Genomic DNA, 14,908 nt, shown 5'->3' with positions numbered 1-14,908 from the left:
TCGCCGGAGAAGTCAAGGAAGCAGTGGTCGCCGAAGTAGTCATGCAAGCAGTAGTCGGCGAAAACTTCAACAAAGCAGTTGACGAAAAAATACCAAATACCGATAAAAGTGCCGATATCGATATTGGCGCTGATATCGATGTCAGCAAGGGTGTTGAGCAACGACAAATGGCAGATGTAAACAAAGGACTTCAGTCGACAAATATTTCAATTTCTTTGGCCAAAGAAATCATCATGGACTATGATGGATCGTCGTGCGCAAACATTTGGGCTCAACAAGTACGAAAAATTGCTGATCTGTACAACCTGGATGCAGTGTGAGTGAAAATAGTGATTGTGTCCAAACTGAAGGGTATCGCCCAGCGTTGGTTACACGCAAATGCAACGCGCATCATGGAGCCAGCAGAGAATCTGTTGGAACAGCTGATCTTAGCATTCAGCGATAAACTTTCTAAAGCAGAAGCACGTCGCAAATTTGAAAATTTGAAGTGGCACCATACCGAAAAATTCGCTGCATATTTTTAAGCCAAAACGATGTTGGCAAGCAGCATCAACATCGAGCCTGACGAGTTGGTTGACCAGATAGTCGAGGGAATACCAGCACAGAATTTGCGTGATCAAGCCCGGATCCAATGTTTCACAGATCCTATGCAAATTCTGCGTGCGTTTGCTGGTATCCGATTGAGCAAGCCTAAGGAGTCGGTTTCGAAGGAGATGTCTACAAACCGAAGCAACAACGGAGGATTTCGCTGCGGTAACTGCAATGCCAGAGGACACATCGCCAAGGATTGTCGAAAACCAGCAAGGGAACCAGGATCTTGCTACGCTTGTGGCAAGTTCGGTCACTTTGTAGCCCAATGCGAGGAGAGGAAGGGAAATGCTGAAAATAATTATGTAAGGTATTTTAACATTCATTTTGACGGTCAAATTATATCTCCTATGGTTGCAGCATGCATCGTAGACTCTGGCAGTCCTATTTCATTAATGAAAAAATCTTTGTTGCCCACTGAGGCCCAACTACAGGAAGTCACCGAACATTATTTTGGCATAAACAAAAGCCCATTAAAAATATACGGAAAAATTTTATGTTTTGTACTAAAAGGAAAAATAAAATGTTACTTTAATTTAACGGTTGTTGCCAATGAGTCTATGATCCATGATGTGGTTTTAGGTAGAAATTTCATGCAAGCTTGCGATTTAAATTTAGATTTAAGAACTCTAAAGATGATAACGGTAGAAAATGTATCAAAACATAATTTAAAACAGCCTACTAAAGATTTGTCATTGCCCATCGCTGAGGTCAATCATAATATTGAGTGTTTGGATGATGATATAACTGAAAACGTTTTGGAATGGTCAAAAGCAGAGCAAGCAGTCGTTAAGAACCATAATGCAAAAATAGGGCAAATGGCTATGATACAAGGTAGTGAAACGGTACGTCAAACAGTTACGCGACAAAACAGTGAAACAACAGGTCAAACAGTTACGCGACAAAACAGTGAAACAACAGGTCAAACAGTTAAGCGACAAAACAGTGAAACAACAGGTCAAACAGTTAAGCGACAAAACAGTGAAACAACAGGTCAAACAGTTAAGCGACAAAAAAGTGAAACAACAGGTAGAGCAGTTATAAGACAAGACGGTGAAACAACAGGTCAAACAGTTATGAGACAAGACGGTGAAACAACAGGTCAGACAGTTATGAGACAGGATAGTAAATCAATAGAACAATCAAAGATGAAACAAGTTAATAAAAAGACAGAGGAAACGATTATAAAAGAACAAATGACAGTAAATGTAAAAATGCAACTAGAACCCGACGATTTTGAAACCGAAATACTGAACATTGACTTTACAAACGATGAAACCATTGATTTTAACTGGGACAAAAGCACAACTTATCAAATACAATGTAGATTCTTAAGAATAATTCAAAACAGCTATGTGAAAGCAATTAGACCTGAAAAGCCTAAGATTAGAGCAGAAATTAAATTATGTTTAGAGAATGTAAAGCCTTTTAGTTGCAGTCCTCGACGATTATTATATACAGAAAAGGATAAATTACAAAAATTATTAGATGAATATTTGAAAAACGAAATAATAAGACCAAGCGAATCAGAATTTGCCTCCCCGATAGTTTTAGTTAAAAAGAAAACAGGTGACATTAGACTATGTATTGACTATAGGAAACTTAACAAAGCCCTGGTAAAAGACAATTACCCACTTCCACACATAGATGATATTGCCTCGCCGGGCAATGCCTCCGTGGTCGCGGGGGTTTGTACCTTTTCTAAGTCTGCTTCTCCGTTAAAGTCCCAAGCCAAAAACCGCTCCTTTCGTTTTACTCCGTGTAACTTTATTGCTTCATATATTGACACAGGTTTAACTATTGTGGAAATTGGTTACTTCAGAAACTATAACAAAGAGAAAGAGCTAGACTAAAAAACTTGTACGGCTCTCCGGTTAACTTTCAGCTTCCACGCGCTTTTCTTCTCTTGTTCTTGTTAGCTATTCGCCCCGCGTAACCATTCGCCGGCGACGGCCACCCATCAGCTGTTCGTACGTCGCGTTGCCAACTGATCTGTGCTGCTAATTGGGTTCATGCCGTAACATTCCCCCCTTCGCAAACAATCCTCGCCGATTTGTTTGCAAAACCTATGGTTACGTCTTGGCCGCCATCTTCACCAGCAGTTGCTGGTTTGTTGACATCAAGCTTGGCCAACTTGACGATCGGTCGGGTCAGCAATCCAGTCGCGGTGCGTATAACAGCGCTGCGTGCTATCCCGTCTTTGGCCACTCGAAGATCCATGATGATACCTTTCTTCCACTGCACCTTGGGGTTCGATTCATCAACCATAATGACGACATCTCCTATGCAGATCGGGTTATTTGGCGGGCCATGCCATTTAGCTCTTTGTGTGAGGCACGGTAGGTATTCCCTCAGCCATCGCTTCTTGAAACTGTCTGCAATCTGACCTGCAATACGAAAACTCTTACCAAGCAAAATGCCGTTCGTGTTGCCATCCTTTACTACCATCGCGCTGCTTGCTCCTCGTAGAAAATGGTTTGGCGTAAGTGCATCAGCTTCGGGAGTCTCCAGCGGCACGTACGTCAATGGTCGGGAATTGAGCGTGTTTTCTATCCTGGCTAGAGCTGCTCTAAGCACCGGTTCTTGAACGTGCTTCTCTTCTAGTATTTCAAACAAAATAGATTTTACAGATCTTATCATCCGCTCCCATGCGCCACCCATGTGGGGCGCTCCTGGCGGTATGAAAGACCACTCGATCTCTGGGTACTTATTTTCCAGCTCCTTCGATGAGATCCTCTCGATTTCTTCTTGTAATAGTCGGCTCGCTCCTCGAAAATTGGTTCCGTTGTCCGACATTATTCTTTTCGGCACTCCTCTTCGTGCCACAAACATTTCAAGAATCAGCATAAATGTATCTGTCGACAGAGAGCTAGCTAATTCGATGTGTACCGCTCTTACAGTGAGACACGTGAACAGTACGCCCCACCGTTTCTCTCTTCGTCTTCCAACGTTCACCTCGAATGGGCCGAAGTAGTCGATGCCAGTGTTCGTAAAAGGTAACTCATTTATAGCAAGCCTTTCTGGCGGAATATCTCCCATCTCCGGTGGCTCCGGAGCCGCTTTCTTATTGCGACACCTCTGACAAGCGTTGGCTAGTGATCGAACTTTGGCTCTTAGTCCCGGGATGTGATATAATTGGCGCATCTCGTTGACTACAATTTCGGTTAGTTGGTGGTGGAACTTCCGGTGAAAATAATCGACCAGAAGGTTGGTGACTTTGTGTTCTTTGGGTAGAATTACTGGTCTTTTCACGTTCATATCCACTCCGCTCATTCGATCGATCCGGCCGCGTATTCTCAGTACGCCTGCTTCGTCCAAGTAAGGCGTAAGTTTATATATTGGACTCTTCCTTCCCAATACAGTTCCTCGGCGTAGAAGAATTATTTCTTCCGCGTACGCTTCCTCTTGAACCATCCTGTAAATCACGTTGTTTACATCATCCAGGTTGCGAATACGTGTGGCAATCTTTGCCTCCTCCGACGCTAATTCTTTCTTGCATATTTTGCTTAAAAAATGCATAACGCATTTCAGGGCTCCTCGCAGCTTCTCCCACTTACTAAAACGATTAATTTCCGGGACGATGCTTGCCAGCATTGATAATGACGTCTCCTTTAGTTCATGGACGTTTATCCTCTCCAGTATGTGTGGGCTTAGATCCGTAACCGGCCAGTGTTCTTCTGATTCTAATAAAAATGATGGACCTGTAAACCATCTCGAGTCTGCCTGAAAACTCGATTCCTTCGTCCATTTTGTCCCGTCATCAGCCACGTTCAGCGCAGATGGGACCCATTTCCATTCGGCGGTTTCGGAATTCTCCAGGATTTCACCAATTCGTAGGGCTACAAACTGGTGATACTTTCGAGCATCTGAGCGTATCCAGTATAAAACGTTTTTGGAATCGGTCCAAAACACACGTCTCTTCACGCCGATGGATAACTCCTGCTCCAAAAATGTTGCCAATCTTAGGCCTAAAATAGCAGCCATTAGTTCCATTCTAGGGATTGAAATGGGTTTCAGCGGCGCCACTCTCGTTTTAGAGGCCAGTAACGCGCATCGGATACCGTCTCGTTCTTCGATCCGTATGTAGGCCACCGCGGCGAAAGCATTGATACTTGCATCTGTAAATATGTGTAATTGAATATTACATGTCTCAGTAGATAAGCCAAGATACCGTGGGATTTGTAAATCTTCGATGTGTTTGAGTTGCCTTATCCATAGAGCCCAACGATCACGCTCTTCTTCTCCGATTGGTTCGTCCCAACCTACGGCAGACCTCCACACATCCTGTAGTATCAGCTTTGCCTGAATTATATAAAATCCCAGCAGACCTAGCGGGTCAAAGATGGTCATAACTATTCGAAGAATTAACCTCTTTGTCACGACTGTAGTTTCGTTATAAATATTTTCTCCAAATTTGTTGACAAAGGTAAAGTGGTCGGCTCTAGGATTCCACCACATTCCTAGCACTCGTTCGTTTGTCGTAGACTCGGCCATCTCAATGCTGCGTTCAGGTGTTTTAGTGTCACCCAAGAGCGCCCGCATTACTGTAGACGAGTTTGATATCCAGCCTCTCATCTCGAAGCCTCCTTCTTTATGTATGTGTCGTACTTCCTGAGCTAGGCGGACCATTTCTTCTTCAGACTCACAACTTTGGAGCCAGTCATCTACAAATGTATTCCGTAATATGGCTCGCGCTGCCTTCGGGTGTTCGTCAAGGAATTGCTTAGCGTTCCTATCTCTCACGTAGTTAGCCGCTGCTGGGGAGCAAGAAGCACCAAAGGTCATTACTCTCATTACATACCTATCTGGCTCTCGACTGTTGTCGCCATATCTCCAGAGAAATTGCTGTGCTCCTTGGTCCTCTTTACGCACCATTATCTGGTGGAACATTTCCTTTACGTCTCCACATATTCCGACCGCTTTCTGTCTGAATCTTAAAATCACTCCAACAAGAGAGGGTAGTTGATCCGGTCCCTTTAATAGCATCGTGTTGAGGGCGATCCCTTCCACCTTGGCTGCAGCGTCCCAAACTAGCCTCGATTTTCCTTTATTCGGATTTTTGACAACGAATATGGGCAAATACCAAGTCCGTTGCTCGTCGATCATTTCGTCGGTTCCTAGTTTGCGGATATATCCTAACTGCTCGTAGCGTCGAATCTGCTGGTTCACGAACTCTCGTAGTTCTTTGTCTTTCGCCATACGGGTTTCCAAACACTGGAGTCGTCGCATGGCCATCTCACGGGAGGACGGGAGCTTTACGTTGTCGTACCGCCACAGAAGTCCAGTCTGCCATCTCTTCAGCTCTCTGTTATACGTCGTGGATTCGTTCAGGATACGATTGGCTCTCTCGTCTTCTTTAGACCTAAGAGTGTTATTAGATATACTCACACCAACCGCATCTAGTGAAAAACTCTCTTTGATAAGAACATCCAGTTGCTGATCGTTATTACATTCGCAGACATGCATTACCCTGGAGCTTGCCGGTTTACCAGTATCGCCTTTACGTCCATAAGCAGACCATCCGAGCCTGGACTTAGCTGCGATAAATTCTGAGTCTTCGCGCTCTCTCACAACAAGCGGTACTCCTAGTCGCACGTTATCCAAGCCGATGATGAGCGAAGCTTGCGCATCCTTATAGGTACGAATGGGTAGTTTCTCGAGGTGCGAATGCGATCTCAGGATGGAATCGTCCAACGTCTGTTTGGGCAGATCCAGATGCTTGACGGTTCTCACATTTTGCAGCGTAAACTTACGGACTGCGTCGTAGCTTGGGGAGATCGTTAAATTTATGCGCATCGATTCAGCTTCCATTTGAGTTATTTCTCCTGTCCACCGTAGGCACAGTTCGTCTGAAGGTCCGTCGATACCCAACTTTTCCGCTACATGTGTCTCGATCAGAGTGCAGGCTGATCCCTCGTCAATAAGTGCAAACGTTTCCACCTTGCAACTCGGCCCGTACATTGTTATGGGCACGTACCTAAACAACGCTCTTTCGTTCTGCCCTGTATGCAAAACGGGTTCGCTTTCATTTGTCCTGTTTTCAGCTCTGCTTACATTTTGATTTCCGTTGTGAAGGAGAAAATTGTGCTTTCTCGTACATCCATCCACGGAACAGTTTCGTGATGATCTGCAATGTCGTATGAAGTGTTTTCCAAAGCATCTCCAGCACAATCTGCTCTCCTTTATGAAATTCCATCTATCGTGCACGCTTAAGGCACGAAATTCTCTGCATTCCTCCAACTTATGAATGCCAGTGCACTTTCTACATGAAGGCGTAGAACTAGTGTCGTTATGAATCATTAGCCGGACCCTTGGATTCTTTTCTCGTTGTCTGTCGTCGTTGCCTGAATTTATTGGCATCACTGTGCTTGCGCAGGTTGCTACTCTGAATAGCCAGTCATCAAAAATTGCGATATCTACTCTCTGAAGTCCTGCGCTCTGCCTTGCCCAATCCAGCTTCATGTCGAACGGCAACTTCTCCAAAAGATCTCGTAAAAGCATCGGATCGTTCAGATAGGCAGAAAGTCCTATCGCGTCTACGGTCGCCCTGTAGTTTTGGACCGCCAGCGCTAGGCGTACCAAACTCTCCATGCTGCTCAATTTAACAGCGGGTTCCATACGTAGCTTTGATTGCAGGGTGTGATATATAGCTTCTGGTCGGCCATATAACATACGTAATGTCTCGATCGCTTGCTTTACTGTGGCAGGCATCATTAATTTTCCTCGAACAGCTTCCAAAGCCGCACCTTTCAAGCATTTTTGCAACCTCATTAAATTTTCCTGGTCGCTGAATCCACACCTTTCAGTGGACTGCTCAAAGTTCACAATAAACATTGGCCATTCTTCTGGATTTCCAGAAAAGCAAGGCAAGTCCTTACTAATAACTTGTCTTGTTGCTATTTGTGATGCATTTAAGCACACTTCTGACACTGCCGGCGCGACTGTCTGTGTATTCATATGCGGGCTTGTGCCCCAAGTGCCCTGACTTGTGCTCGCATAATCCGGTATATCTTGAGGATTAATTCCATATACGCTCGTACTCGCGGTCGCTCGTGGCGTCGTGTAGGTCATGTTCGGCATTGATCCTGCGTAAACATGGTTGCGATTTGCCTCCAATTGCCCGGGATGATAACTTGCGGTCCCGTAGGCTAATCGCTCCGTTCCTCCTTTATAGAACGTAGAATTCACCATGGTTCCTCCGAAAGCTGCTCCGGGATGCGTTACGCTGAAACGCGCTCCCTCATCAGCGGTAACATACATCATATTTCCCGATGCACCTGGTTTCCACTGACTAGCCAATCCGGACACCTCTCTGAGACTTGTTATGGGCGAGTGTTGATCGACCCAATCCATTCTGCTCCTGTGTGCTGCTACCTGCTGACATGTGGATGCTACGATTGGCACGTTAGGTGCGGTCGATGTAACCGCCGTGATCACGCCACTGTACGTATCACTAACGCGATCCAAGTCCAAACGTCCTCCTTGTGCTGCAGAACTCGTAACAGACATTGAGCCTGGAATGTTTTCCATTAATTCGCTGAGGTTCCCAGTCTCCACTCCGGTCTGTTGATCACTTGCGTCATCCATTATATATACTCGATGGCTGCCTTCTGACCACGCGGATCCAGGATGTGTGGTTATACACGAACCAAGCGCTTATAAAGCCGTGCAAATCGAACCTTCTCGTGTCGTAATAATCTTCGGTGCACGCGTCGATCTGTCTCCAGATCGTGGTCGTAGATGGTTTAATTTGCTGCTGAAGTTTTTTAGACCACCAAAAGTTTTTTAGAATATTGCCTCGCCGGGCAATGCCTCCGTGGTCGCGGGGGTTTGTACCTTTTCTAAGTCTGCTTCTCCGTTAAAGTCCCAAGCCAAAAACCGCTCCTTTCGTTTTACTCCGTGTAACTTTATTGCTTCATATATTGACACAGGTTTAACTATTGTGGAAATTGGTTACTTCAGAAACTATAACAAAGAGAAAGAGCTAGACTAAAAAACTTGTACGGCTCTCCGGTTAACTTTCAGCTTCCACGCGCTTTTCTTCTCTTGTTCTTGTTAGCTATTCGCCCCGCGTAACCATTCGCCGGCGACGGCCACCCATCAGCTGTTCGTACGTCGCGTTGCCAACTGATCTGTGCTGCTAATTGGGTTCATGCCGTAACAGATGATTTATTAGACAAATTAGTTGACAAAAGAGTATTTTCAAAGTTAGACCTAAAAAATGGATATTTCCATGTTTTTGTAAATGAAGAATCTGTTAAATATACGTCATTCGTAACTCCACTAGGACAATTCGAATTCTTAAGAATGCCGATGGGTATAAAAAACGCACCGGCAGTTTTTCAACGTTTTGTTAATAAAATTTTCGATGATATGATTAGAGCCAACAAAGTAGTAGTTTACATGGATGACATAATGGTTGCAAGCAAAAATGTAAATGAGCATTTAGAAACGTTGGACGAAATTTTTAAAAGGCTTACTCAGAATAAATTGGAACTTCGAATGGACAAATGTGAGTTTTTGAAATCAAATATAAAGTACTTAGGATTTTTAATATCGGAGAATGGCATTAGGGCAGACGATAAGGGCATTGAGGCTGTGAAAAATTTTCCAGTCCCCTCAAAGGTTCAGGCAGTGCAAAGTTTCTTGGGACTTTCTTCATATTTTCGAAGATTCATAAAGGATTTTTCTACAATGGCAAAGCCATTGTACGATCTTTTGAAAAAAGACAAACCATTTCGATTCGGAGAAGAAGAAATGAATTGTTTTTTAAAATTAAAAGAAAAGCTTATCGAGTCACCCGTACTAGTGTTGTATAATTACAAAGATGATATAGAATTACATTGTGACGCGAGTGCTTTAGGATTTGGTGCGGTGCTTCTGCAAAAGAAAGACGATGGCAAATTACACCCGGTATTCTATTTCTCTAAGCGTACCACTGCAGATGAAGCTAAATTGCATAGTTTTGAACTCGAAACTTTGGCAGTTATATATGCTCTTCGTAGATTTAGGATATATTTGCAAGGAAAACATGTCAAACTAGTAACAGATTGTATTGCCCTTAAGTTAACTTTAAATAAGGCAGAACTTAATCCAAAGATCTCAAGATGGGCATTGGAGATGGAAAATTATGATCTTGAAATATGTCACAGAGCTGGGAACAAAATGCAGCATGTTGATGCCCTCAGTAGGTATAACAGTATTCTAATAGTGGAAACCAACAGTTTTGAAGAAAATTTAATAATCTGCCAAGGAAAAGATCTAAGAATTAAAAAACTTAAAACCGTATTAGAAAAGACAGAACTTAAGTTATTTGAAATGAGAAATGGTGTAGTATACAGAAAAGCGAATGATAATAGGATATTATTTTACGTACCAGAAGAAATGGAAGAGCAAGTATTATATAAATACCATAACGAAATAGGACATGTAGGAAGGGATAAAATGATGGATATAATCGCAAAAACGTATTGGTTTCCGTGTTTAAAAGAAAAGTGTGTATCACATATAGAAAATTGTTTAAAATGTGTAGCGTTTTCACCAAAATCAGGAAAGGGAGAAGGCTTTTTGCACAGTATTCCCAAGGGAAACAAACCGTTCGAAGTAATCCATATTGACCACTATGGTCCAGTAGATTCATCAAGAGCAAAGAAACATATTTTCGTTGTAGTTGACGGATTTACAAAGTTTGTCAGACTGTATTCAACTAAGTCAACGAGCACCAAAGAGGTAATAACAGCATTAAAAGATTACTTTAGAGCTTACAGTAGGCCAAAATGTATAATATCTGATCGTGGTAGTTGTTTTACGTCTAAGGACTTCGAGGAATTTATGGAAGAGTATAATGTTAAACATGTCAAAATAGCCACAGGCTCACCACAAGCAAATGGTCAAGTTGAGAGGATTAACAGGAGCCTTGGACCGATGATCGCGAAGCTAGTTGACCAAAGTAAAGGTATATACTGGGATAACGTTATAGATAAAATAGAACATGCTCTAAATAATACATTGCATAGAAGTATAAGACAACTTCCGAGTAAGATGCTTTTCGGTGTAGAGCAAAAAGGCAAGATAATCGATGAACTCAAGGAAAGACTAGAAGATATAAATGAAAATCCAAAGTCAGATAGTTTAACACAGATAAGGAAACAAGCGGCGACTCATCAAAAACAAGTTCAAGATTATAATGAGAAGTCCTACAATAAAAGTCGTGTAAAGGCTAAGAGTTATAGAAAAGGAGACTACGTTATGGTGAAGAATTTTGACACGACTGTTGGTGCTGCTAGAAAACTGATTCCCAAACATAAAGGACCTTATATGATTGCAAAAGTGATGCGCAATGACAGATTTTTACTAAAAGACGTAGAAGGGTTTCAATTAGCACATAGACCTTACCTAGGTGTTTGGAGTGCGCAAAATTTAAGACATTGGATAAAGAGTAAAATTAAAAAGTAATAAATAACAACTAGCTCAAACTAAGATAAAAATATTGTACATAAAATAAGCATCATTTGTAAAAAATCGAGCTTTGATCAGGTGATCAACCGGTCAGGATGGCCGAGTTGTAGTAGGATAAGTCACTGACTATATTATTAGTATGTACGAATATACACGGCTATGGATATGTTTTAGAGTGTATAACCCAATTATGCAAATATGTATAAGTAGTGTTCGAAAGTAACGGTTATATGTTTAATAGTCGTTAGCATTTAAAGTAATCAGCTGTTAGATAGTTGCCAATCTGGCAACTCTGCAAAATGTTAAATATCAGGGTGATCGCAGCCAACTTCGCGTTATCTAATGTTAAAACCGACGCTATGTAAAATCGGGCAATTGCGAATAAGAAGTAAGAGAGAACGGTCGAAGAGTGATTGAGTGTACTTAATATAAAACCCCGTTTTGTGCTACTATATATATATGTCGGAACCGACCGGATCGGACAACTATATCTTATAGCTCCCATAGGAAGGATCGGAAAAGAAAACGTTAAAAAATTCTAGCTTCGGTGTTTTTTGAAATATTACCTTCTACATTTCGGATGAACCGAATTCATTCTCATGTCCCTAATGACATGGAATTTGTTAGCGGAAAAGTTTCCCTCCATACCTTGTCTATCTTTGTTACATGTTCTTATATTCCACCTGGCTCTGACTTAATAATTTATGAGCAACATCTATCTGCTATCAAAACTATTTTATCCTCTCTTTCCAACAGAGACCTTTTGATTGTTTTGGGGCACTTCAATCTTCCTGATATTACTTGGTCTCTTTCTACTGACTCACTTGTAGCTATTCCCTTATCCGCTCATGTGTTTGTGGATGGCCTTTCTAAATTATCGTTACAGCAAGTTAGCTTTATACGAAATTCATTAAATAGACAATTAGATCTTGTGTTTGTTTCAGAGCCGTCTGAAGATACAGAATCTAGAATTGACGGTCTTGTGGTACTAGAAGACCGATACCACCGAACTATGGAATTGACACTTTGCCTCCCCTACCTTGATACCACATCTCCTTTAGTTTCTCCCACTAAAATGAGATTCTTTCGGAAATGTGACTATAATAAACTTAACTTAACGATTCGCAATATAATTGGACAGATCTTTATAACTGTGTGCACATCGAAAGTGCAACTGAACTTTTCTATAGCGTTCTAAACACTTTTTTTAATGAATGCGTTCCTGATAGGCAGTGTTGGGACATACCTAGATACTTTTACCTAGGTACGTACCTAGGTACAATTTAGTGGTACCTTTTACCTTACCTAGGTATAAAAATAATTGAGTACCTTTTACCTTACCTAGCTACATATTTTTATATACCTTTGGAATTATTAAGGTACTTAAATAGGTATTAAACATTGCTCTGATTTAAAATAGCCAAATCTGAATGCGACACTGAAATAAGCTAAATCCACCACATCTACACGTCATTGTATCGTTTCGTTTCGAAACTGTAATAGTCGGAACATATTTGAGAATGAAAACTAATCGCAGTTTTATTTTATATAATTTTGTGCACGTATGTATGTTCCCATCACTACATCAATTTATTTATGAAACCAATGTGTATTTGGCGCCCAAAAATGACGTATGTACGTAAACAAACGGCATATACATATGCACAATATATAGTCAATATTTGTATATACGCAATTTTTGCGCGCCAAATATGTACATGAGGGTTTCATAAATACATTAATGAAGTGATACGTGCCTACAATTATTCATGCCGCGTGTTTTCAAAATATATACACAAAATTATAACATTTAAATTTAAATGAAATGAAAAGATATTGTTTGATTAAGGGCCGGTTTCTCGATTCCCTGTCAAAGTCCCTGATAGCTATCTGTCCGAAAAACTTAAAGACCAGATAAACTGTTCGTAAAAGCAAATCGGCTTTCTCGACTGCTTTAATTTATCTGAACGAGAAACAATTTCAGAGTGCTGTTAACGTACAGAATTATGCTGTGAAGCGCAAAAAATTGCGTGCTTCGATTATTTCATCAGCTGTTTGGGTATATTTCAAGGGAAAAATCAGCTGTGATTTCGTTTCTTTTTCTTAGTTGGCTTTGGGAAATCAGCTGTCATTCTATCGAGCCGAAAACGCTTAACAGGGACTCCGAGTCCCTGTCAAAGTTAGCTCTCACATTTATGCTCGAGAAAGTCAAAATGCCTTAGCAGGGACTTTATCTGTTCGAGAAATGTTAGCCGGCACTCGAGAAACCGGCCCTAAGACGACTAAAAACGGAAAACTAGTCTTATTTTAAGTTTAAATGATTACATTGAATAAAACAAAAAAATTATAAAAAATAAAAAAACAATATATTTACCTTTTACCTTTACCTAGGTACTGGGAAATTGAAGTACCTTTACCTTACCTAGGTATTTATTTTTGCCCAATACCTTTTACCTTACTTAGGTAAAAAAACACAGTACCTTTCCCAACAATGCTGATAGGCTTCCTCCAAAGCCGAACAGGCCCCCCTGGTTTACAAATGCGCTTCAAAGACTTAAAAATCTTAAAACAAACACTTATAAAAAGTATAAAAAATCGGGTAAGCCATCCGATTTTTCGAATTATGTGGTGGCTTAATCTGATTTTAATGTTCTTAACAGTCATTGCTATTCCATGTATTTAAATCGTTGTAAATTTGAATTTACAAATGATCCGAAGCAGTTTTATAACTTTATCGACGCCAAGCGCAAGTCATCAGCTTTGCCGTCATCGGTTCGTTTTAACTCAATGGAGGCATCGACTGATTCTGAAATTGCTGATTTATTTGCCGACTTTTTCCAAACTACTTATAGCTCCTCTTCATGTTCAAAATCAAACTACCCTTATTTTTTAAATGGGGCAAATTGTATTTTTTCTCTTATAATAGCCGAAAGTTCTCTCTTAAGAGATTTAACAACAACAACGCCAATTCTCCCGGTCCGGATGGACTTTCTGGGTGTGTGCTTAAGTTTTGTGCATCAACCATTTGCAAACCTATTCTTAAACTCTTTCATTTGTCTATTTCATCATCAGTTTTGCAACTATCTGGAAGGCCTCTTTCATTATTCCACTTCACAAAATGGGTGCGAAGGCGGATGCCCAGAATTATAGAGGTATTTCTAAATTGTCGGCAATTCCAAAAGCCTTTGAACGTATCATCACATCTCATTTGCAACATATATGTTCCTCGCTAATATCACCGTGTCAGCATGGTTTCGTTAAGTGAAGATCGACTACCACCAACCTACTTGAATTGTCATCTATTGTAATAAATGGATTTAATAATAAAATGCAGACCGAAGTTATATATGTTAACACTGTTAAGGAGTAATTATAAGTCGATACAGATCTTGGGTGATTTTTGGATCACCCTAGTGTTTAGTTGCAAAATCAGAATAAACATCTTTAGGGGCCGTGCCTGGTTCTTATTGGTGCACTGTATGGTGAGTTATGTTGATTTTGCTAGTGTCAGCACTTTGCTGCACGAGCGGTCGGCTTGCCGGCCGCGCATAGCTTATGTAAAGTAAAATGTGTTTTTAGTTTTACTTGGACATTCAATAAAAAGCATTTAGCTTGAATTTAAAACTCCGGCATTGGCCGTCAGAATTTATATTATTATTTGAAATTGGTTATCGAGCCCTAAGGGCCGTTAGCAACGGAGTTAGTTACTCCCAACGTAGTCTTCCTAAAAAGAGAGAAGAGAGCCAGTGGCAACCGCCCAGCTCTTCCACAATAGCAGCCAGCCACGGTGGCAACTGCATCAGCACCCCTTCACCCGGACCAGCCACGGTGGCAATTCTCCTCACCTCACCTCACCCTCACG

The 14,908-nt window shown here is 41.3% G+C and overlaps 2 protein-coding genes across 2 annotated transcripts; one reads left to right on the top strand and one right to left on the bottom strand.

The window, feature by feature from the left end:
• The first annotated feature begins 354 nt into the window (after positions 1-354).
• LOC138914955 (uncharacterized) lies at positions 355-1,128 on the top strand. The gene is made up of 2 exons (XM_070219677.1): positions 355-893; positions 949-1,128. The coding sequence occupies exons 1-2, from the start codon at positions 534-536 to the stop codon at positions 958-960; spliced, it is 372 nt and encodes a 123-aa protein (XP_070075778.1). The 5' UTR covers positions 355-533; the 3' UTR covers positions 961-1,128.
• A 1,470-nt stretch (positions 1,129-2,598) lies between these two features.
• Positions 2,599-6,549, bottom strand: LOC138914916 (uncharacterized). Its single transcript, XM_070219622.1, has one exon. It carries the CDS (start codon positions 6,547-6,549, stop codon positions 2,599-2,601), a length of 3,951 nt encoding a protein of 1,316 aa, XP_070075723.1.
• Positions 6,550-14,908: the final 8,359 nt, after the last annotated feature.

The sequence above is a fragment of the Drosophila takahashii genome, chromosome 2L, assembly GCF_030179915.1.
Source record: "Drosophila takahashii strain IR98-3 E-12201 chromosome 2L, DtakHiC1v2, whole genome shotgun sequence".
In the NCBI taxonomy this organism is placed as follows: domain Eukaryota; kingdom Metazoa; phylum Arthropoda; class Insecta; order Diptera; family Drosophilidae; genus Drosophila; species Drosophila takahashii.
The sequence above is the reverse complement of the archived record's forward strand: the minus strand, read 5'-3'. Positions and strand labels throughout refer to the sequence as shown.

Excerpts from the sequence above, each read along its gene's own strand:
- LOC138914955 (XM_070219677.1), top strand. The coding sequence starts at position 534 with ATGTTGGCAAGCAGCATCAACATCGAGCCTGACGAGTTGGTTGACCAG.
- LOC138914916 (XM_070219622.1), bottom strand. The coding sequence starts at position 6,549 with ATGTACGGGCCGAGTTGCAAGGTGGAAACGTTTGCACTTATTGACGAG.